Below are 22,539 nucleotides of genomic sequence, written 5' to 3'. Positions count from 1 at the left end.
TCCACTATTGCCTCACTCGGAGGTCCCACAGGGCCAGCAGTCTGTGAAGGCCACAGATATTTTCCGCTTACAAGAGGAACCTGGTTCCCTCTGGACGATGCGTGACTGGCCAACAGAAGGTATGTGTCACCACGGTCCTGCCTTTCTAGGAGTCACCCCAGTGAGTGGGAGATTATAAATGCTGGTGGGATGCACCTGAGGCACAGCTAATATACAATGAAATCACAGAGAACATTGGTATCTGCATTCCAACAATTCAGGGTAACAAACAAGAATGAGCATGAAATATATCAGAGATCTGAAAATATTCAAATTCTCACCTGTAGAGAAGTCGTGAAGAGCATATGCATATGCAAAATTGGGTTTGCATGTCAAGAGAATTTCGGGTGCGGTCACATAAGCATCATGACAAAGAACACTTAATTTGGATTTGTCATCAATTGTCATCAAGGATGTGTTACACATTATTCAATGTTTACCCGGCCTTCAACAATAGATTCTTAAAGTGAATCCGTTATATCTTTATGATATATATTTATGACCTTTATGGTCAAATGTAATGCCTCACACATTCACTTCGATAAAAGAAAGCAGTTTGATTTTTCATAAAATGCAAGTGAGGTACTCTCTGTAAAATGTTAATTTAAACTTAACTGTAAAGATTCCAAAGAATTTTTATAGAATTGAACAAAACTTGGCCAAGAAAGTTACTCAATACTGAAAGACACTCCTGTGTGATGAATTATCTTCCATGGTCTAATGATGTGAATCAGTAATGATGAATGGTTATGGTGTTAAAAAAATAAAATAACTAATAGATTATTGAGACCCTACAACAGAGAGATTGAGTTTAACTGCTTTATATGCATTATATTTTACATATTTTATTTCCTATTTTAGATTAGTAAACCAGATAGCTAGACAGGAAATAATTTTTAAAGGTGGTACTTTGTACTTGGAGAGACAGGAGTAATTCCAGAGTTCACTGACTGCACAGCTCCTTGACTGAAGTCTGAAAACACATTTCTGTGATTTATTAGCATAACTATACACCTAGAGCTGCCATCACTGCCTTTGAAAACATAGAACTTTCTAGAAGCTTGTGACAAATGTGTGCTTTCATAAATGATCTACCCTTTTATTTATCATTTTATGATTTCATATCTTTGCCACTAAATCAGTTGTCACTTTCTGATGTTAAGTCCGCTTTTAAAAAATGCTTTGTTTCTTTCTGTTTTCACCATTGTTCCTGCTTTGGGTAATTTTAGTGTGTCATGTAACATTTTGCAACATATAAAATATTTCTTCTAAAATTTAACGATTCTCACGACTCCATAGATGTTCAAAATAAAATATTGCTTTGATAGCAATATTTTAGTAAAGGTATCTAAATCAAAGGCATTTGCAACAGGAAATTCCAATATATGCTAAAAATAATATTCTCCCGTCTAGAGCATTTAATTTTTAACCAATAATGGCTTTAACATTGTCAAAAAATGGTGCAACACTTTTGTTTCTCATACAACATTTTAATTTTAACCTGAATATTCTAATACTGTTGAAATATGTCTGTGGAAACTCCTTACATTCACGAGGACAGTATTATTCATGAATTCCTTTCTTCACTAATTTAGTGCCTTACATGTTTTCCAATCAGTATTATTACGCTATTATTGTAAAAAAAAAAACATTTATGCTATCATGAAACACTTATTTCAAGCTCTGTGGAAGTTAGTACCAGATTTTACATTATTCAACTGCAAATGAGGAGTATCCCTCACCCTGCACCCCACACGGTGTCACTGTACTAGCAATGTCGTCAGCACATGACACACACTCTTGGTCAAGATCTTCAGGGCAGTTTCATCCACATTGTAGCTGACACTACTCAGGTGCAGACATGAACAACCAAGGCGTGACTTATGCGGAACTCCATCATGCTAAGGGCTCAAAAAGACAGCAAGTGAAACCTAAGGGCACGAAAAGTTCCATTCCAGTAACTGAGGAGGAGATAACCTATGCAGAATTGAATCTTCAAAATGCTTCTCGGGCCCTTCAAGGGAATGGCAAGAACTCTCCCTGCAAAGGTAAAAAACATTTTTTATTGCAGACAAGTATGTCTGTTTTAGGATTTGAAGTTGGGGTGTAGGGGTATAGGGAAAGAGTAGGAAATGATCTCACATAGTTTTCATTTGTGAGGACCAGAGCTGGAGGTTGGAATATGGTATTGCAATTGAATGCATTGGTATATTCTGAGAGAAGATTCCAATGATAGTGATGGGTTTGAGGTTCAGGTTATTGTATGTGATTCCCTGTGCATTGTCAGTTCTCTTGCTTGTATATCTCGTAAATGATTGTTTCCAGGCATCCTTTCTCAGTGTTTGCATTTCTCTTCCTACTACTAACCATCATGTCCAGAGAAGCTCATTGCCGGTATCTTGGGAATCCTCTGCCTCGTCTTGATGTCCACTGTGGTAACAATAGCTGTTATTCCCTGTAAGTACGTGTTTGAATGGCTAAAAGGGAATTTTTCACTTTACTGATTATTAGTTTCTCGACATATTGTATAGCACTTTGAATTTATTATCTCATTTTAATGCATGTGTGCTCTAAGTGTGGAATGATCATTTAGAGGTTATCTAAAGTAGAAATAAGAGAATAAATACAGGGAGAATTAAACATATATTTGTATCTAATAACTCAAAGGCAACTCATACAAGAGACTTTATGGTGAAATATGCATTAATTCTTGAGATTGCTTAAACCAAATATTGTAAGAGATGGTGAGGTTTCGTTCTTTAAGCTTTTGAATTGTTTCCCCCCTCATGTTCATTACTTTATTAAATTTGTCTGGTAAAATAGCACACCCAATTTTAAACTAAGAAACTCAACTTATTATGATTTATTTTATTTAATATTATGTTTTTTGAGAATTGCTTTAATGTTCTAGCTACTGAAGGACCAGAGCAGAACAAAACATCCCTGGAAACAATGATCCAGAAAGGTACAATATCCCTTGCAAATTTCTACTATTAGTTTAGTGTCTTTCTATCTCTGTCTTAAGGTAGGTAATAATGATTATAGGAGAGTATTACTTCTTAGACAACAATATGAAGAAATACCCATTTAAAATCACCATAGCCATTGTTACCAATTGCTTCACATTTCCTCCTCCTATCACATGATAAAAGATAAATCATTCCATAAAGCTGATTTTGTTCAGTGACTCTCAGGACATGTATTGATGGACATTTTTCTGGTTGCTTTATATGGGCACATAAATTAGGGGATGAAAGCCTGACTCTTCTCTGAGTGTGTGTGTGTGTGTGTGTGTGTGTTTTGTTTTAATTTTACCAGCTTGTGAGGGTCTACGAATGTTATGTACACATATGTGTATCCATATACACTATGTAAAGTTTCATTTTGTAATATTCAAAGCTTTTTGGATAATAGCTCACAATCTCTCTCCAGCGTGTGTCTGTTGTCATTGTCTGAAAGAGTGGTTTACGTATTCCAACAATTGCTATTACATTAGCACTGAGGGAAAATCGTGGAATGAGAGTTTGACGACCTGTGCTTCTAAGAACTCTAACCTGCTCTACTATGATGATGAAGAGGACAAGGTAAGTTTTCAGATGTTACCAGATTCTATTAAAAGCTTGTCAGTTAATGGGGCGCCTGGGTGGCTCAGTCTATTAAACATCTGACTTCTACTCAGGTCATGATCTCAAGGTTGGTGAGTTCGAGTCCCAGATCAAGCTCTGTCAGGCTGACAGCTCAGAGCCTGAAGCCTGTTTCAGATTCTGAGTTCCCCGTTCTCTCTGCTTCTCCCCTGCTCATGCTCTCTCTTTGTCTCTCAGAAATAAATAAACATTAAAAAAAATTTTTAAAAGCTTGTCAGTTAATATTATGCCTCCAGAATTCATCAATAGTTTTATATGTATTTGTAGTTTATTTCTTTTAAAGTCTTTAATATCCCATGGTTTGACTTTCTGACACATTATTTATACTTTGATACCTTGAATGTACATTTGATAATTTCCAGTTCTTGCTTTTCATAGAAACCTGTTCTTCTGGAAATGCTCTTTTGTCTGAAATTAACTTTACTATTTCATTTTACAACACATCAAGGAAACTAGGCATATGATTGTGCACATTGGTTACAATAGACTTAGAATCACACAATTCTAAATTACATCATGAGACAGAACTTTAGAGCCTTTATGAGGCCTGCCCATTTTCCTTTTATGAAATATCTCTGCTTCTTTTGGGGCTGTATATCAATGGAATCGTTCAGGGTGCACTTTTATGTGGGTCTCCCTTCTCTCCCAGGTGCTATTGTAATCCATCTATATTAGCACACTTGTCTATAGTTTGAGAATTTTCACTGCTCTCCTATGAATATGACATGTTAAAAACCATTCTCAGAAATTTAGTTCCTTTTTTGCATGGGGGTATTATGAATAATTAGGTTAGGAAAAGTCTTTTCTTTGTCTTCCTCCACCTATCATATTTATAATCATTTATTACACATAGCGACATATTACATAGTATATTTATGTTATATAAATGTTATGGGTTTCATAATAAAATAAAAGTGTATAAATATACCATAATTGATTTACATATGTTCATACTACACTACCCTGTAACCATTAGTATGAACTTGTACAGTCATGGATATGTGTATATTTCAATATATTGAATTATCTCTACATTTTTCTATTTTATTGTGTAAATGTACATTATAGCAAATCATCCTTTGATCCCAAACTCCATAAAATTAATTAGTAAGTTCTGATGGTTATAAACAATACCATTTACCTGGGTTGTAAAGCTTAAGACGATTCTGTTTTGTGGGATAAGAAATGCTGGGTTGTGTCTCTTGCCCATTTCTCCAGGGCAGTGTCTTCTTTTCTCTTCTTAAAAGTCGCTGTCATATTTTAGATACGAGCTCTTTTTTGAGATTTTAAGATGCAAATACTTGTGACATGCATTTTTGCTCTCATATTGGAGTCTTTTAATGATCAGAATTGTAATGTTACCAGGGTCCTACTTAGCGTTTTGTGTCTTACAATGATTATTAGGGATCTATTTCAGAAGTTAGCCAAAGTTAATGAATATGATTTCCTATATTACTTCCCTTGATTTACCTTTTTCTGTATTTCTTTATGGTGTTAAGGATGCTTTATGGTTTTAATTATGGTTTATGATCCAATTAGAAATTATTTTTAGTGATGCTATATTTCTGATGCTGTGAGATAAAAGTGAAGGTTATATTTTTTCTAAATTATGATCTTATTGACAGAGCATCATATAGCAAAGTAGGTCTTTTCTTCATAAACAACTTCATATACCTAAAGTTGTATATAGGTACACATATGATCTAATCTCCTTTATATAAAGAATATAGATATTATATATCTTTATACAGATAATTGTATCTTCATAGATCACAGTCTATACAGCCCATCACAACTCACGGCAGTTTGAGTAAAACACAGAGACTTATTTGCCTCTATGGACCCTTACCGTGTCCTATTTATACTATAAGTGCCCTAAGTATTTCTCTACTTACGTTGAGAATCACATGGATGTTACAATTTTGCTTCAACTGATAATTTTGCTTCAAATATCAAACAATTTAGAAAACCCAGTGAAGGAAAGTCCATTAGACCCAATGAGAGTTTTATTCTTTCTTTTGTTCTCATTTTCTTCCTGATGATTCAAGAGGCCTCCTTTTACCAATTTTTCTCTTTAGGAGTTCTGTCAGAGCAGGTCTGGTGGGGATACGTTTTCTCAGTTTTCCTTGATCAGAGAATGTCTTGATTTCCCCCTGCATGCCTGTTGATTTTCTTGGCGGATAGTCAATGCCTTTTATTTTTTTATTTTTTAATAAAAAAACAGTGTGGTTTTTTTTTTTATTAGAATCACGCAGTTTGTGTCTAAAATTTTCTGTCTTCCTAGCACGCCTTTTTTTCTCTTATTTCGACCAGAGAGAAAAAATATTTTGGAGACTTCGGTGTGTACCTGTTGATGTCTGTGGTTTGCTAGGCTCTCTGACACCAGTGTATGTGAGGTAGAGGGAAATTCTGGGGAGCTCACCACCATGCCATTCCTCGGGTCTCCAGGGCTGGGATCTGTCAGCTTTCTCATTAGCTTTCTGAATCTTATGTCATCTTATGTGTAACGCTCAGGGATTGTAGCTGTATTGGTGGCAGGAGTAGGGAAAAGTCTATCCATTCCATCTTTCCAGAACAGAAAGTCTGGTCTGCGGTGGCTTTCATTTGAATGCTCCTAAGATTAACAGTGTTGGACCTATTTTTCTGTACTCACTTGCCATCTATACATGGTGTTTGGTGACATATCTATTGAAATATTTTGCTAATAGTTTTACTTTTTTTTCATTGTATTTTGAGAATTCTTTATGTACCCTGGCGGCAAGTCTTTTATTAGACGTATGGTTTCTAAATGTCTCTTCACAAGTTTATGACTGTCTTTTCTCTTCCAAGAGCAGATATTATCTTGACGAACTACAGTTCATCAATATCTTCTTCTATGGATCGTGTTTTTGGTACTCTATCAAATCTCTGGCCAACTGTAGGTCATGCGTTTTTAATAAAACATTTGAACTTTTTTATGTGTGATCAATTTTGAGCACTTTAGTGTAGTATAAAGTATATAATCATTAATCATATTTGATACTCCATTGTTTCCAGAACATTTGTTGAAAAGACTCTACTTTCTCCACTGAATGACTTTGCATTTTTGTGCAATTGTGCATTTCGTATTGTGTGGGTACAAATGTTGCCCTTTCTCATCTGTTTAATTAATGTCCTTATGTATTTTTATGTCTGTTTTGTATTTTAAAAATCGTCCTTTTTATTTTAAATGTTTCTTAATTTATTCTGAGAGAGTGAGAATGCCAGCAGAGGGAGCGGCAGGGAGAGAGAGAGAGGCAGAGAATCCCAAGCAGGGACCATGGTGTCAGCACAGAGCCTGACTTAGGGCTCCATCTCAGGAACCATAAGCAGTAATCAAGACTCAGAGGCACAAATGACTGATCTACCCTGGTGCCCACAAAATTGTCCTTTTTTAGACTGTGAATTTATTCACGTTCATTTTCAGAGTTATGCTACCTATTCACGATTGTTGCATGGATGTTTCCTATTCATTTATATCATTCTAAAGGTTTTATTTAATGTTTATTTTTTATTTATTTATTTTGTGTGAGAAAGTGCATGGGAGAGGGACAGAGAGAGAGAGAGAGAGAGAGAGAGAGAGAGATGGAGATAGAAAAACTTCCAAGCAGGTTCCTCCCTGTCAGTGCAGAACCCAATGCGGAGCTCAAACTCACAAACCCTGACATCATGACCTGAGCCCAAATCAAGAGTTGGACACTCAACCAATGAACCGCCCAGGCACCCCTTTAGAAAGGTTTTTTAAACATAAAAATAAATATTAGTTTTATCATTTACCTTCTGTATCACGGAAATCAAATCAACTGATCTTCTTTGCTAATGTGATAAATTCAGATTATTTATGGCATTTCAAATGTAAATACAACATGGCACTACTTCAATAAATCTACTTACGATTGTCCTGATATGTAATTTACTTCTTTTTTTAGTATTCCCATCAAAATGTATATGACACATATTTTATTAGCCTCCTTTTCTGACCCTACAATGATTTCTTTTTGCTTTTATTTTTTATTTTTTTATTTAAAAAAAATTTTTTAACGTTTATTTATTTTTGAGACAGAGAGAGACAGAGCATGAATGGGGGAGGGTCAGAGAGAGGGAGACACAGAATCTGAAACAGGCTCTGAGCCGTCAGCACAGAGCCCAACGCGGGGCTCGAACTCACGGACCGTGAGATCGTGACCTGAGCCGAAGTCGGCCGTTTAACCGACTGAGCCACCCAGGCGCCCCTCTTTTTGCTTTTTAAACTGGCATTACATTTTTCTTTATTCATAAACATCTAAATACTTTCTGAGTGTGAAAAATTTTCTGAATTACAGAAAAAAATGTTAGAAATTTTATATTTTTAAAAATATTTTAACGTTTATTTATTTTTGAGACAGAGAGAGACAGAGCATGAACGGGGGAGGGGCACAGAGAGAGGGAGACACAGAATCCGAAACAGGCTCCAGGCTCTGAGCTGTCAGCACAGAGCCCGATGCAGGGCTCGAACTCACGCACCCGCGAGATCGCGACCTCAGCCGAAGTCGGATGCTTAACAGCCTGAGCCACCCAGGCGCCCCCTGTAGTAGACATTTTAAGACACTTCTGATATTTTTATATCTATTTCTTTTGGTTCACACGTTGTATTTGGTAGGATTTTTTCCAATGTTCCGTCTAGTTTTAAATATATTCGCATTTCTTCATAATATCGTCCTCTGATAATTTTACTGTGGTACAAGGCACATACAGATGGGTCACATGGTACACGTGCCAACAGGTGGCCGAGTTTTCAGTGTCACCACTGCATGGAATGAGAAAATGAATATTACCAACACTGCGAAATGCCCCTACCAACTTCTTGTCTGCCTTTTAAAAACACTTTATAGAAATAGAATCAGAGAGTATGCATATTTTGTTTTTAGCATTTTCAGACGAAGCCAAACTTGTGTGGTTCATCCATATGTAGTTGCATGAAGTTGTCAATGGTCCGCATTCGCCCATTCTATTGCGGATGCTCTTGGATATTTGGGTGTTGGTCATTTGGGGCTGCTTTGAGTTATTCTACTATACATCCTTCACGATCAGCTTTTAGCTAAATGTGTGTTTGTCATTTCTTCCCTCTATAACCTTACCTGGCTGCTCTCTTATAGCTGCTTGAGAGGGAAGCAATTGAGATCGTGCATTGATAACATTCTTCCTTTGTGTGTGATTGACAAAAGTACCCATTGTCTGTAAACACTACTTTAGCTTCATCCTAAAAGCTTTGATGTATTTTCAGTTTATTATCATCCAGTACAAGGTGATTTCTCTCATCCAGTACAAGATACTTTCCAAGATTTCATCTTTGAACTGTACATGTTTCAGAAGTCTCTCACTTTCCACATGGTAGGAAATTTCCCAGATTTCTTTCCATTGTTTCTTCTCATTTGTTTCCTTGTCTTCAGAGGAAATACTTTGAATATTTCCATGCTTCCATCCTTAAACTTTTTGATCCCTATGGATGACCTAGAACGCTTTCTATATATGTCAGTTAAGTCAAGCTGGTTCCACTATTTTGACAGTCTTCCATAGTCCTCCTGCTTTTGTGACAAGCTGGTCTTACTTACTGAAGGAAGATATTTCAGTCTTCAGCTATACTCATTGCATTGTTTACTTACCCTTCTAATTCTGTCAGTTTCTATTTCCTGTGTTTAAGGGTTCTGTTCTTAGGTAAATAATGTATGTTTTTAATTGTTTGAACTTCCTCTTTTATTGACAGGCTTAACATTTTGAAATGTTTCTTTTACTTTCTATTATTATTTCTTGTTTTAACAGCTGCTTTGATATTAGAACAGCCATTTCTGCTCACATCTTCGCTTACTGGTAGTAGGGTCTACTTTTTGTTATCCCTTTATTTTTACCTCTTTGTGTCTGAATCTACAGTGTGTCTGTTACAGACAGTATATGGATGGATATTACTCTCTTATTCAGGATGACACTTTCTATCTTATACTTGGAATATTTATTTAATTCACATGAGTATAATTACTGGGATATTTGGATTTAGGTATCGCATTTGCTATTTATTCTATACTTATGTCTTGATTTCCTCTTCCACTTTACCTCACATCTTTTGTATTGAACATATGCTACATTAGTGTTCCATTTTACTTCCTGTACTGTTGTCTTTAGTATATTCTTAAGTAATTTCCTTAGCAATAGTTGTAGGTATTACAAACCTATCTTTTGTTTGTTTTTGTGGAGATGATGTTGGCATCTCACATTGCATACATTTAATGCTGACAATCTGTTCATTTGATAAAGTTATGTATTGCCATATGATTACTATGGCTATGTTAGATAACACCGTTTCATGTCACATATTTATCATTTTTTGTATGTGTTGAGAGAAGCTAAAAATTAGTCTTAGCAACTTTGAAGTTTATAATACAGCAATGTTGGGGCGCCTGGGTGGCGCAGTCGGTTAAGCGTCCGACTTCAGCTGGGTCACGATCTCGCGGTCCTTGAGTTCGAGCCCGGCGTCGGGCTCTGGGCTGATGGCTCAGAGCCTGGAGCCTGTTTCCGATTCTGTGTCTCCCTCTCTCTGTGCCCCTCCCCCGTTCATGCTCTGTCTCTCTCTGTCCCAAAAATAAACATTGAAAAAAAAAGTACCTTTATAGTACAGCAATGTTGTCTGTAATCATATGTTGTACATTACACCTCTAAAAGTTATCTATTAGCTATAAATTTGTATTCCTTTTTAAAAAAATTCAATGTTTATTTATTTTTTGAGAAAGAGGGAGAAGGACAGACATGAGCGGTGGAAGTTCAGAGAGAGAGGGAGGCACAGAATCTGAAGCAGGCTCTAGGCTCTAAGCTGTCAGCACAGAACCCCACGTGGGGCTCAAACTCAGAAACCATGAGATCGTGACCTGAACTGAAGTCAGATGCTTAACCAACTAAACCACCCAGGAGTTCCGTAAATTTGTATTCTTAAACATCTTCACAAACCCCCAACCCACAGTCCCTGATAAACGCATTCTAATCTTTGTTTTTACCAGTTCAGTCTATTAGATTTCATGCGAAAGACAATGCAATATTTGTCTATTTCTGTGTGATTTTCATCCCTTACCATAATGCCTTCAAGGTCCATCCATTTGTTACAAATGGCAAGATTTCCTTCTTTCACCTGGTTAGATAATATTTCACTGTGAGTGTCTGTGTGTGTCTGTGCGTTTGTACGTGTATATATATCACACTCTTTGACTTTATGACGGTTGCCAGATACTCAGGCTCCTTCCATTTCTTGGCTATTGCAAATAATGTTACAATGAGCAAGGGTGGGCAGCTATACCTTTGAGATGCTGATCAGTTACTTTGTTTATTTTGAAAAAAATTTTAATGTTTAATATTTTTGAGGGGAAGAGCGGAAGAGAGAGAGGGAGACACAGAATCTAAAGGAAGTTATAGGCTCTGAGCTTTCAGCACAGAGCCCAATGTGGGGCTCATCCATATGAACAAGGAGATCATGACCTGAGCTGAAGTTGAACACTCTCCCGAGTGAGCCACCCAGGTGCCCCATTGATCACTTCCTGTAAACACATATGTAAGAGTGATGTACTATTTTCCATTGGGGCAGAACCAATTTACATTTCCTCCAAAGGACTGGAGGAATTGCAATCCCAAAGGATTGCATTTCCATGATTCTTGATATTGAACAACTTTCATGTACTTATTGGCCATCTGTATGTCTTCAAAAACATGTATACTGAGGCACTTAGCCCATTTTTTACATTGGATTTCTCTCTTTGTTTTTATTCTGTTGTATGAGTTCTTTATATATATTGGATATTAGTCCTTTAACTGATATTGGTTTACAGATATTTTCTTCTCTCCATGATCTCTCAACTATTTGACTCTTTCCTTTGCTGGGTAGAAGGTCTCTAGTTTAATGCAGTCCCTCTTTTCTCTTTTAGATTTGCTGTGATTTTTTCTGACTTATCCCTGAAATCATTACCTACACCAAAGTCAAGGGTCTTTTTCCTTTTGCCTATACCAGTGATATTCTATTTGTTATATATTTTAATGTTAACCAATTTTTGTCTTTTTGTTTCAATTGAATGAATTCCTTTTAGCATTTCTGTAGGGCACGTCTAATTTCTTCTGCCACATGGCTTTAAAAACCACCACTGGAGGGGCGCCTGGGTGGCGCAGTCGGTTAAGCGTCCGACTTCAGCCAGGTCACGATCTCGCGGTCCGTGAGTTCGAGCCCCGCGTCAGGCTCTGGGCTGATGGCTCAGAGCCTGGAGCCTGTTTCCGATTCTGTGTCTCCCTCTCTCTCTGCCCCTCCCCCATTCATGCTCTGTCTCTCTCTGTCCCAAAAATAAATAAACGTTGAAAAAAAAATTTAAAAATTAAAAAAAATAAAAACCAACACTGGAGTCATGCTGCTGCTTTCCCCTGACTGCCATCTGTGGCAAGAGTTGAAACTTTGATACACCATCCTCTAGGATGCCGGGAAAGTCTTTATCTCTTCTTCATTTCTGAATGACAATTTGCTTAGTAAGGCATTCTTGGTTGATATTTTTTTTTCCCCTTTGACCACTTTCAGAATGTCATCCCATTGCCTCCTGCTTTCTACAGGAAGAAGATCTTGTGAGATGATCCTTTTTGGGGTCTGGTACGGCAAGCTGACCTCAGAGCCTTCGTAGCAGTATTGGATCTGTTGCCCAAGATCAGACACTTTGGAACTACCAAAGCAACTGGCTTTTGGTGCATAGGTTCATTTGTTGGGGCTGTGGCACTGGGTTCTCGGTTGGAGACATGTGTAGATATTCCACGCAAACTGTACCTGTGTCTCAGGGGCTCACCATTGCGACTCTGGCTAGCAGAGGATTGTAGCAGGTACAGAGGCCCTGGATGACAAGGTTCATTGGTGACTGGGGCCATGGGCAGTGTGTGGTAGTAGCATATGCTGGGGATGGGGAGTCCAAGTTTCCACTCTTTCCCAAGTGGCAGTAGCATGATCCAGTGGTGGCTTGTGAAAGCCATATGTCAGGACCCAAGGATCTGGACACAGACCTCTAGATTCTTGGTCTCCAATGACAGCTAAGGCTTTAGTGTGGAAGTTTAAAGTGTGTTGGGGTTTGTAGCAGTATAGCAGCAGCAATGAGGATTCAGAGCCCTACAGTTGGACCGGAGAGAAGAGACTCAAGGCAGTGGTGACTTGGCCTACCAATGAAGGGTCAGAGCCTTGAGCTACAATAGGTGGAGAAAAGTCTTCAGGTGTTAGCCATGGCAGTTCAGCGTCTAGGCCTGGGAGGTTTTGGGGTTCCAAATAGCAAGAGCATCCTTTGCAATGAAGACACAGGGTCATTAAATGGAACATGGTGAGTGGGGCTCAAGGCAGCAAATATCTGCACCCATAGTGGCAGTTAAGGCACACCTCAGGATCTGGGGTCAGGTCTCAGGAAACAGCCCCAGTGATGTGACACAATGCCCTAACCTGGGACCAAGAGTGGGCAAAAATCAGACGCAGTTCTAGTCTTGTATACACAACGTGCTATGGCCACCAATCCCTAAGAGCAGAATTGGAGCCCTTGAAGGCAAGTCTCATCATAGCAACGCCTCCAGCCTCTGGGAGGAGGTGTAGAGGGCACACTCTGGGCTCCTCCAACAACTGGGATTAGAATGGATGAGCCCCTTGTGTTGCAAAAGCTGCAGACATCCCCATAGTTGAAGCTTAGTGGGTTCTCCTGCTCCCCTTCTTTCCATTGGGTGACTCTCCATGAGGGGATTCCTCCAGGTGCCAAGTGGCTCTCAGCTGCAGGGTTGGGTGATGCAGGCCAAATGCTTCCTTTTCTTTCCATGGGACCATCCTGGTTTTTGATCAACACCAGATTTTTGGTATTTGTTTGTTGTCTAGAGCTTTCCCTGAGCCGTTTTTAGTTTGAAGTTGTTTAGTTACTGTTCTGACTGATTTTGTGGGCAGATGAGCACTGTGACCTGCTAGATCTCCACCTTGCTCATGGCACTCTTTACACATATACAATTAACTGATTGTCATCTACGCCCCATGAATCCTGACTAATTTCTGATAAAATATATTAAATTAGCACTAACAAGCTCCTTTCCACCACCTATTATAGGTATGCCTCAACTTTCCAAAAATTTGGATTACCTCACTTTGCTTCTCTGAAAGCCCTACACTAATACCAGTTTTTGCTGAACAACAGAAATCTGAAGGGGATTTTTGTGTTTAGGACAAAAGGCGAAAAGTGAAAATTGTGTTCAGTGCTAGTTTTACTGTTTAGTGCCAGCTCACACCCCAGGCAGCAAGATTCATCCTGTCAAGTTCATTTCTCAGAAACTATATACTCTGTGTATCAGTATCAAGCATAGGTTTGAACTGTACTTTTGAGTGTCTGTGCTTCATCTCAATTTATTTTTTGTTTCCACTCACAAGGTGTGTCTTGAGGTGTCAGAAAAGCCTAAGGAGGTTATTTGTGTTATGGGTTTTTGGGGGGTGGTTGTTTTTTATAGGAATAGGTTGTTTTTATCAGGAAATGCTCAATCATTTTTCCATGTAAATCAATGTTATTTGCTTTTTCGCTTTACACCATTTCAGCTTCGGAAAGCTTTCATAGGAACAATCTGCTTTCAGAGAGAAAGGGGAATCCATCCTTCTACCCAGGTTGTAATGAGGCCAGCTAGCACTGGTGACTGAACACCGGTTACTCGTCAACGTACCGTCTCTGCTTTCATGATTTCACATTAGAGACCTGAAATGAAGCATTCGTGGTGACTTTGCAACACAAGTATTCGTAACTGCTAAAATATATAAGGCATATGGTATACATCCGACCATACAGTGTTATAATAATGGCCTTGATAATCTTCTTTCTCAATATAATTCAGAGAGAAAAATACACAGGTTTTGAAATTTACTGACACATCTATCGTTTCTGCTGATCTCTATTCCTCCTTGTGGGTATGCATTACCATCTACATCTGTTACTTTTAGCTTGAAGAACATGTCTGAAAGGAATGTGTACTAACAAAAATTGTTAAGTTTTGTGTTTGATGTGGGGTCTTTATGCATCTTTTCTTCCTGAAAGACAGCTTTGCTGAATTATAATTCTTGTTTGACAGGTCTTTTAGCTTTGTTTTCTCTTGTTTTGGGTTTTTATGTGTGTGTGCGGGGAGTTGGTTTTTTGTTGTTGTTGTTTTGTTTTTTTTAAGTATTTTCCTGGTGAAACTTATCTATTAATTATATTGTTATTTTCCTAAATATACTGAGTTGTTTTTCCTTTCTCTTGCTATGATCACCTATTGATGTTGGTTTGCCTTTCGTGTTATTCTTAAGCTGTTGCAAACAAAACAAAACACAACAAAACAACATTTACCACATTACCCATGTTAAAAAAATAGAAAACTTTGTTAGAGAAGTTTTAGTTTCATAGCAAAACTCAGACATAGCACAGAGGTTTTCCGCATCCCCCTACTGTCTGTGTGTCAAGGCACAAGCAGTTCGTAGACTCTCTCATTTTCAAAATCCCTCCGTGGGCGGTTCACTTGCTACAACTGATAAACCTGTACTGACACCTCTTTATCGCCCAAAGTCCATAGTTTACTTTCAGGTACTCTTGATGTTGTGCATTTTAAAAGTTTGCAAAAATATCTAAGGACACGTATGGAGTTATACAGAATAGTTTCCCGTCCTTCAAAATGCTCTGTGCTCCACTTATCCATCCTTCCTTCCCCCTAAACCCTGTCAACCACTGATCTATTTACTGTCTCCATAATTTTGTTTTTTCCAGATGGTCATAGAGTGGGAATCATACTGTCTCACATCTTACATTGCATTTCGCTAGATCATGCATCTTAACCAACTTAAGCACACATGTTAGGAGTGTTAACTATCACATCGTTGCCCAAAAGATATCTAGAAATTTCACCTTGTAAAACGGGAACTCAACTCACTGAACAATAATTCCCCTTCTCCTCTTTCCCCTCAACCCTGATCAATCACTCTTCTACTTGCTCTATCACTTTTACTACTATGGATACTTCATATAAGTGGAATCATACAGTTTTATTTTTTACTTCGTATGTATGACTGGCTTATTTCACTTAGTATAATGTCCTGGAGTTTCATCCATACTGTAGTAGGTGATAGGATTTCCTTCCTTTTTACAGCTGAATAATATTACAGTGTTATGTGTATACCACGCTTTCTTTCTCCATTCATCCCTTAGTGGACATCTGGGTGGCTTCTACCCCGTGGCTCTAAGGCATAATGTTGCAGTGAACATGGGTGTATGTATATCTTTGAGATCTTGCTTTCAATTCTTTTAGATAGTTTCCTACATTTGGGATTGCTGATTCATGTGGTAATTGTATTTTTAATTTCTTGAAGAAGCTCCATACCCGTCTTCATAACGGCTGACCAATTTACATTCCCAACAACCGTGTGTGAGTCTCCTCCTTTTCGACCTCCTCACTGACACATTTTTAAGAAATGTTTATTTATTTATTTTGAGAGAGAGATAGAGAGAGCAAGCAGGGGAGGTGCCGAAGGAGGGAGAGAGAGAGCATCTGAAACCAGATCCACACCATCAACAAAAGCCCGATGCAGGGCTAAACCCACAAACTGTGAGATCATGACCTCAACCAAAACCAAGATTCGGACTTTACCAACTGAGCCACCCAGGTGCCCCGACACATTTGTGTGTGTGTGTGTGTGTGTGTGTGTGTGTGTGTGTGTGCATGTTGCATCCATCACAATGAGTGTAAAGTGATAACTCATCGTGCATTTGATTTGCATTTCTCTATTCATTAGGTATATTGAGCATCTTTTCATATGATTTTTACCATTTGTAGATATTCTTTGGAACTTTGTGTATTTCATTTCTTTACCCATTTTTTAATTGTGTTTCTGGTGTTTGCTGTAGTCATTACTGACTTGTAGATTCCTTATGTATTTTAGATATGATTCCCTTGTTTGATATATGATTTGTAAGTGTTTTTTTTTTTGCACTCTGTATTTTCATTGCTGATCATGCCGTTTAGCACAAAAATGTTTCAGGTTGATATTGCCCACTTATCTACAATGGACTTTTCCTCTTGGCTCTGTGGTTTTGGTGGCATAGCCAAGAAATCATTGCCAAATGCAATGCTGTTTAATACCCCCCCCTTCTTTCTTTGAGGAACTTTATAGTTTTACATCTTACATTTATGTCTTTAGTTCATTTGGAGTTAATTTTAGTATACAGTGTAAACGTAAACATCCAACTTCATTCTTCTGCATGTGGGTAGTCAGTTTCCAAACACCCTTTGAAAAGGTCCATTGTTTCCCTATTGAATCGTTCTGGCCTCCTTATCAAACCTGATTAGACCAATTATATGTGGGTTTGTATCTGGATATTTTTAAGGGATTGTTTCCATGGGGGATTTAAGATCTGTGTCTTTCTTTTCCTTCATCTTGCTGCTTGTATCCTGTTGCAGTTGGAACTAGTGTGAGGGCAGGGGTATGAATTCTGTGGTAGATAATGTGGCGTGGGCTTATGGAGGTGGAAGACGTGTCACCCATCCCTGTTTTTCACACTGAGTTAAGTCACTTCACAATCCACTCTGTTCCCTCAAGACTATTTCTTTGTATTTGCCAGTGTTCTTTGGTCATTTCATTATGATGTCATGAGAAATGGATTTGTACGTGCTTATTCTGTTAGCAGTTGCTACGTCTCTGGTGTCTATAAATATTTTAAATGATATTAGTAAGCTGTTCATTTGTCGTACCTTACGATTGTTGTCCTGGTTTTTTTTTCTGCCTCTTTTCTTCTCACGTTCTACTTAGCCTGAAACTGGCTTTCCTGACACTGTTTTGAAAGTCTCTGAATTCTGTAAATTCTTCTCTTTTTTCTGTCTCAACCCAAGATATAAATAAATTTTGTTACCCCTCCAATATCATCAGTTCTTTTCTATCGCATCCCAGATTTTCTGTAGAGAAAATTTAGTGAATTTTCCATTTCAGGTATGTATTTGTTCACTCAGATTCTCTGTGGTTTCTTCATATACTTTTATTTGTCTATAGATATTTCCTACTTGCTAAATTACTGCCATCACATGCTCCTGTAATTATTTCAACTAAGTTTTCTGTATAGTTTACATATCTTTATAAGTAGGACTTTTCAATGCTTTTTTCTAATATGTGCAACAATTACCCCATTAGAAGTTTCTATGACATATGCTTTCCCTTTGTTGGAAGATATTTTCCAATTTCTCTTTTCATTTTTTAACTTTTTATGTAGAGACTTTTTAAAATACAGCTTAGTATATATGCATTCTGTTTCATTTCTCCTAGATTTATATGTTTTTTTGTTGTAAAAACTTTATGGCAGCATCTTCTCCACTGAAGTCTGTTTGCTGATAGTTTTCTTCAATTTTTCGATGTTCTTATTGCCTAACTTTATGACCTTGTGACTTTGAAGCCTTGATGTTAATTACTAGTTTTTTGTTTGTTTGTTTGTTTGTTTGTTTGTTTAAGAAAGGATGTGTTCAAACACTGCAGGTCAGTACAGCTTCCACGTTCTGCAGTGTGACCTCAGTGCCTGTGTGTGAATGCGGGAGGGGACTGTTCAGACCTTTACTCTCAGTTCCCAAGTCTCCTTGTGCTCTTACTTTCTCCTGGGTTCCTCTTGGTCTCCTCTCCATGTGTGTCTATTTTTTCCATATCTAAGAGTGTTAGAGAGCCAATGTCAACTCTTCTGTTTCTTTCTCACATCCAGTATCTTTCCATTATATTTATGGGGGTCACAGTGCTAGACACAAACATTGCAACCTCCGACCAGGACAAGTATGGGTTTTCTTCATCATTACCGAGCGATATCAGCACTTGGAGCTGAAATTCAATGGGTACCCATCCCCATCCCCAGCGCTGATCAGGTCTCCCCCTGTGGCGCCAGCACCCTTGCTCTTTGCAGTAGCTCCCAGTTGTAACAGCTTCAGTCTTTTTATCACTGAGCCAGGGGTGGGCAGGTGGGGAGACACGGGAACAAACTAGGCGAGAAGATGACAAATGTGCATCTGACTTGAATCTCCACTGTCCATATTTCATAAGTTGCTAACCTTTGATCCATTTTCTAAACTCTGAAATTGTTTTCACGGTCAGTTTGTCCTCTTCACTTAGTCCTACTAAGATAATTTTATACTTTCGTGTCCACTGTGTAACATTATATTATAATTTGAAAGTGTCTACAAAGGAAGAAAGGATGAACTTTTTGTATTATTACAGAATTCAAATGAGAATAAGAGCTTGTATTTGACTCCCAATAAATTTTATTTTCTCATAGTTTTTGTTGAATTTACTCTCTATTACACCATGGATTAGAGGCTCCCAGAGAAGCCATCATAGTTCATCTGTGCAGCCAAAAGCCTTAACATTTTCTTCCGAAGTGTAAGTCACATGATAGCTTTTTATTTTATGCCTCACAAGAATTGTTCTTAGTAACAAAAACAGCAATTTTTTGAACAATCGGATAAACACAGTAGTTGAAGGTTTTCCAGAGAAAAATGGTATGGGAAATATTGAGATGGAGATATATAAGTATGAGTCAAAATGGATGGTTTATTCCTCAAAATACTGTGGTACATAGTAAGAGATATAAGTAATCTTATGGTAAGATTAATGAGATTTAATTCTCTGTATTTCAGGTTGTCAGTATCTTCAGAGGTTGACAAGAATTGTCCATATATCGATTTTGATACAAAAAAAATTTATTTTGAACGGTGCTCAGTAAGAAGACGATATGTTTGTAAGCACCGGGCATTTTAGTTACCTCATTTTGGTATAATGCTGTTTCACCATTGATAAGGATCCATCACTCATTACTTCAACGGTCATACAATTGTTTTCGTTGCACATTTTGAAGATAATGTATTTTAGTGTAATTTTAGATTCACAACAAAACTAAGAGGAAGTTCCAGAGAACCCTCTATTGCCCCTGTCTGCACACGTGCATGGGGTTTTCCATTATCACCATCATTCACTAGAACGTTTCATTTTTTATCAACGATGTATCTGTATCAATGGATATATATCACCCAAAGTCCAACGTGTACCTGAGGCTTCATTCTTTGTGGTATAGAACTGTTTCTCAAATTTAATTATATTAATGTAAAAAATATATACTGAGGTATATATTATTTGTTTCTTATGCTTTTGCTATTTAGTAACATTAATTATATGTATATGTCTGTGTATATATATATATATATATATATTACAAATCATGATATTATTGTAAAAATTCTCAACAAAGTGAATAATTCCAATTGTATTTCCAAGGTAATTAATTTGTCCTAACCCTTAAAGGACCTCAAATGAGGATTGAACCACCCAGGGTGACAAGGTTATCAGTCTGAAATGAGTCAGGAGACAGAAACAAGGGGACACTTGAAGTAAACATTTATCTACTTATAAGAGAAAGCTTACTAAGAGGAAAGGATAGTAGCTAAAGAAAATTACAAAGAATATCATAGAATTAAAGGATAGATACTGAAGCCAGATCTACTCTCTGAAGATGGGATTCAGATGTCATTGAAGACGATGTGGCTACACACAGCTTCACAGCTGACAGGCTCACTGGATTGGCCTGGTACAGATCAGCTCCACACTCCACGGGCTGAACTTGGTGAGGAAGGATCTCAGGCTGTGACTGGCAAACAGGAAGAGCTCCCTGTCAGAGCGCCAGGAGGAAAGACCAGAAGACAGGAAACTGACAGATTACCTACAAGAACTTGCTGGAGGACGAAAACACGTGACTTCCTGCAAGACTGCAACTGGCAACCAAGCCATGGCAGTCAAAGGAGAGAAAACACCATGAAGCCAGGAAGAAGAGCCCTTTCTGCTGCACTGGCTCTCCATTGTCTTTTACTGACCAAAGTCAACTTCATGTGAGATGACAAGAGAGAAAATGGATAGGATCTTCCACTGTTATCTGAGAACAGGGCACTGAGGGTGGATTTGGAGCTGAGAGTACTAAATGAACGGCCCCTCGAGGTTATCATAGAACAACCCCAGGGTTGCTGTATAAGAACCATTCAGATCGTCCCACTTCCTCCGATGATGGAACCAAAGTGTACTCTCCAAATCTCTCTTGGTACCACACTATCAAAGGTTAAACTCATTTTGAGGTAGAGATTGTTTTCTAGTTGGATAATAACCGGTGTCTTATTTGTTGTTTTCCTTACATGGGCTCAAATACTTTGGAAAAGATTTGTTTTTTTTTAATGTATTCATGCACACAGCTCTGTCAGTCTTTACAACCATGCTAAAAAATACTTTGAGGCAAAAAAAATGAAATGTTAATAATAGAGAAAACAAAAAATTAAAATCTACCGAAATTAGTGTGGGTCAAATGTTTAGTTATTGCCAGAATTCAAGACAAACTTGAGTAATTTGATAATGATTCAGAGATATTTCTACCCTAATTCAATTATAAGAGGGAAAGAAATTAAACTCTATTATTATATGCAAATCAAATTCATATATCACATACATTTATATCTGTGATGATAGACATATTCTTTATATTCTCTGTCCATAATCCTCATAGTCTTCTAGAAAAATTATATGAATAATCAAAATGAATTGAATACAGTTGTTAATGGGAACTGTAACTAATTACTAAAGTTGTGTTTCATAGTGCCCAAGTTTGCAATGACATTGAAAATTACACATTAATTTTTCATTTACCTGTTTGTGGTTTGGCTATGTTATAATTGCTCAAGGCTGGACTTGACTCCAGACTACTTGTTATAGCTGATCAAGGCTGGACCTTACTCCAGACTGCATACATGTTCAGCTCAGATCCCTGTATAGATTTCATTTTGAGAAGACCGGGCTGCCTGGTCTATGATTTTATAGCAGAGATCACAGCTAGCAGAATTGTGTCTCTTAGTGCCTGGTCTCTGAAGTCATGAGGAATCACATTCCCACTCACATTACATTGTGAAAACAAGTGACAACATCCTTACATTATATTGTGAAAACAAGTCACATGGGCCAACTTCTCGCGGTTGTCTGTACAGTATACTATTTTCAACGTTGTCAGAGGGAAGAAATGTAGATTCACTGAAAATAATCTAATCTACCATTATAGCCATAGGATTTTTTTTTTATTATATTGCTTGATTTAGATAAGTTTGTAAAGGAAAATATGTATAGTTTCTAAAAGATATGTTTGCAAAAGTGAAGGATTGGGAAACGGATTAAAAATTTAGTACTTCCTTAACTTCCCAACTGGGTCTTTTCTTCTGTGCTGAAAATCCTCATAAAGCAGTTTTCTACAGTGACAGACATAATGCTATAGGTGCTTTAACCATGGTCCTTGATCAACTTACAAATAAGCTATAAGCATAAAGGTGTAAAGTAAGGACATTGGCAGTGAACGCAGTCACTTCATGAAATTTCTAAGTGCACACTTGTAGTCCTGGGGCTCAGTTATGTAACTGCTCTGGCTCAGTTTCCTCTGCTAGAAATTATGGAAGAAATCGTATCTTATTCAGAGTTACTTGAAGAGTATTTGAACAGTACCTCTTGGCCCATGAGTGTTCACTAGATCTGAGTTGTTTTGACTTAAGGGCTTGATGCTTTTGTGCCATCACCTGTGACATGATGACCTTAATTGTAACAACTTATGTAGGAATAAATAAAAATAAACAATATGATGCCTATAGATCCTTGAAATAAAGCCTAAGTACATTAAGTTCTTCCTGTCTGTGATCTCTTTGTACTGTGCTTTTCCCAATATTCACTAAAGGCCATTTTCCAATAAAACTGAGGCTCTGTCTTCTTCCTTCCACGCAGTGAAAT

At 37.7% G+C, this 22,539-nt stretch overlaps 1 protein-coding gene across 1 annotated transcript; it reads left to right on the top strand.

The window, feature by feature from the left end:
* The first annotated feature begins 701 nt into the window (after positions 1 to 701).
* Positions 702 to 22,432, top strand: LOC101100397 (NKG2-A/NKG2-B type II integral membrane protein-like). The gene is made up of 6 exons (XM_045061369.1): positions 702 to 2,087; positions 2,419 to 2,496; positions 2,951 to 3,004; positions 3,472 to 3,623; positions 19,016 to 19,119; positions 19,377 to 22,432. Exons 1-6 carry the CDS (start codon positions 1,901 to 1,903, stop codon positions 19,495 to 19,497), a joined length of 696 nt encoding a protein of 231 aa, XP_044917304.1. The 5' UTR covers positions 702 to 1,900; the 3' UTR covers positions 19,498 to 22,432.
* Positions 22,433 to 22,539: the final 107 nt, after the last annotated feature.

Source organism: Felis catus, chromosome B4 (assembly GCF_018350175.1).
Source record: "Felis catus isolate Fca126 chromosome B4, F.catus_Fca126_mat1.0, whole genome shotgun sequence".
Classification (NCBI taxonomy): Eukaryota; Metazoa; Chordata; class Mammalia; order Carnivora; family Felidae; genus Felis; species Felis catus.
This window is presented reverse-complemented; position numbering and strand designations above follow the sequence as displayed.

Excerpts from the sequence above, each read along its gene's own strand:
- LOC101100397 (XM_045061369.1), top strand. The coding sequence starts at position 1,901 with ATGAACAACCAAGGCGTGACTTATGCGGAACTCCATCATGCTAAGGGC. Across the intron at positions 2,088-2,418 it reads CAAGAACTCTCCCTGCAAAG|AGAAGCTCATTGCCGGTATC; the intron begins GTAAAAAACATT and ends CATCATGTCCAG. Across the intron at positions 3,005-3,471 it reads GGAAACAATGATCCAGAAAG|CGTGTGTCTGTTGTCATTGT; the intron begins GTACAATATCCC and ends ATCTCTCTCCAG.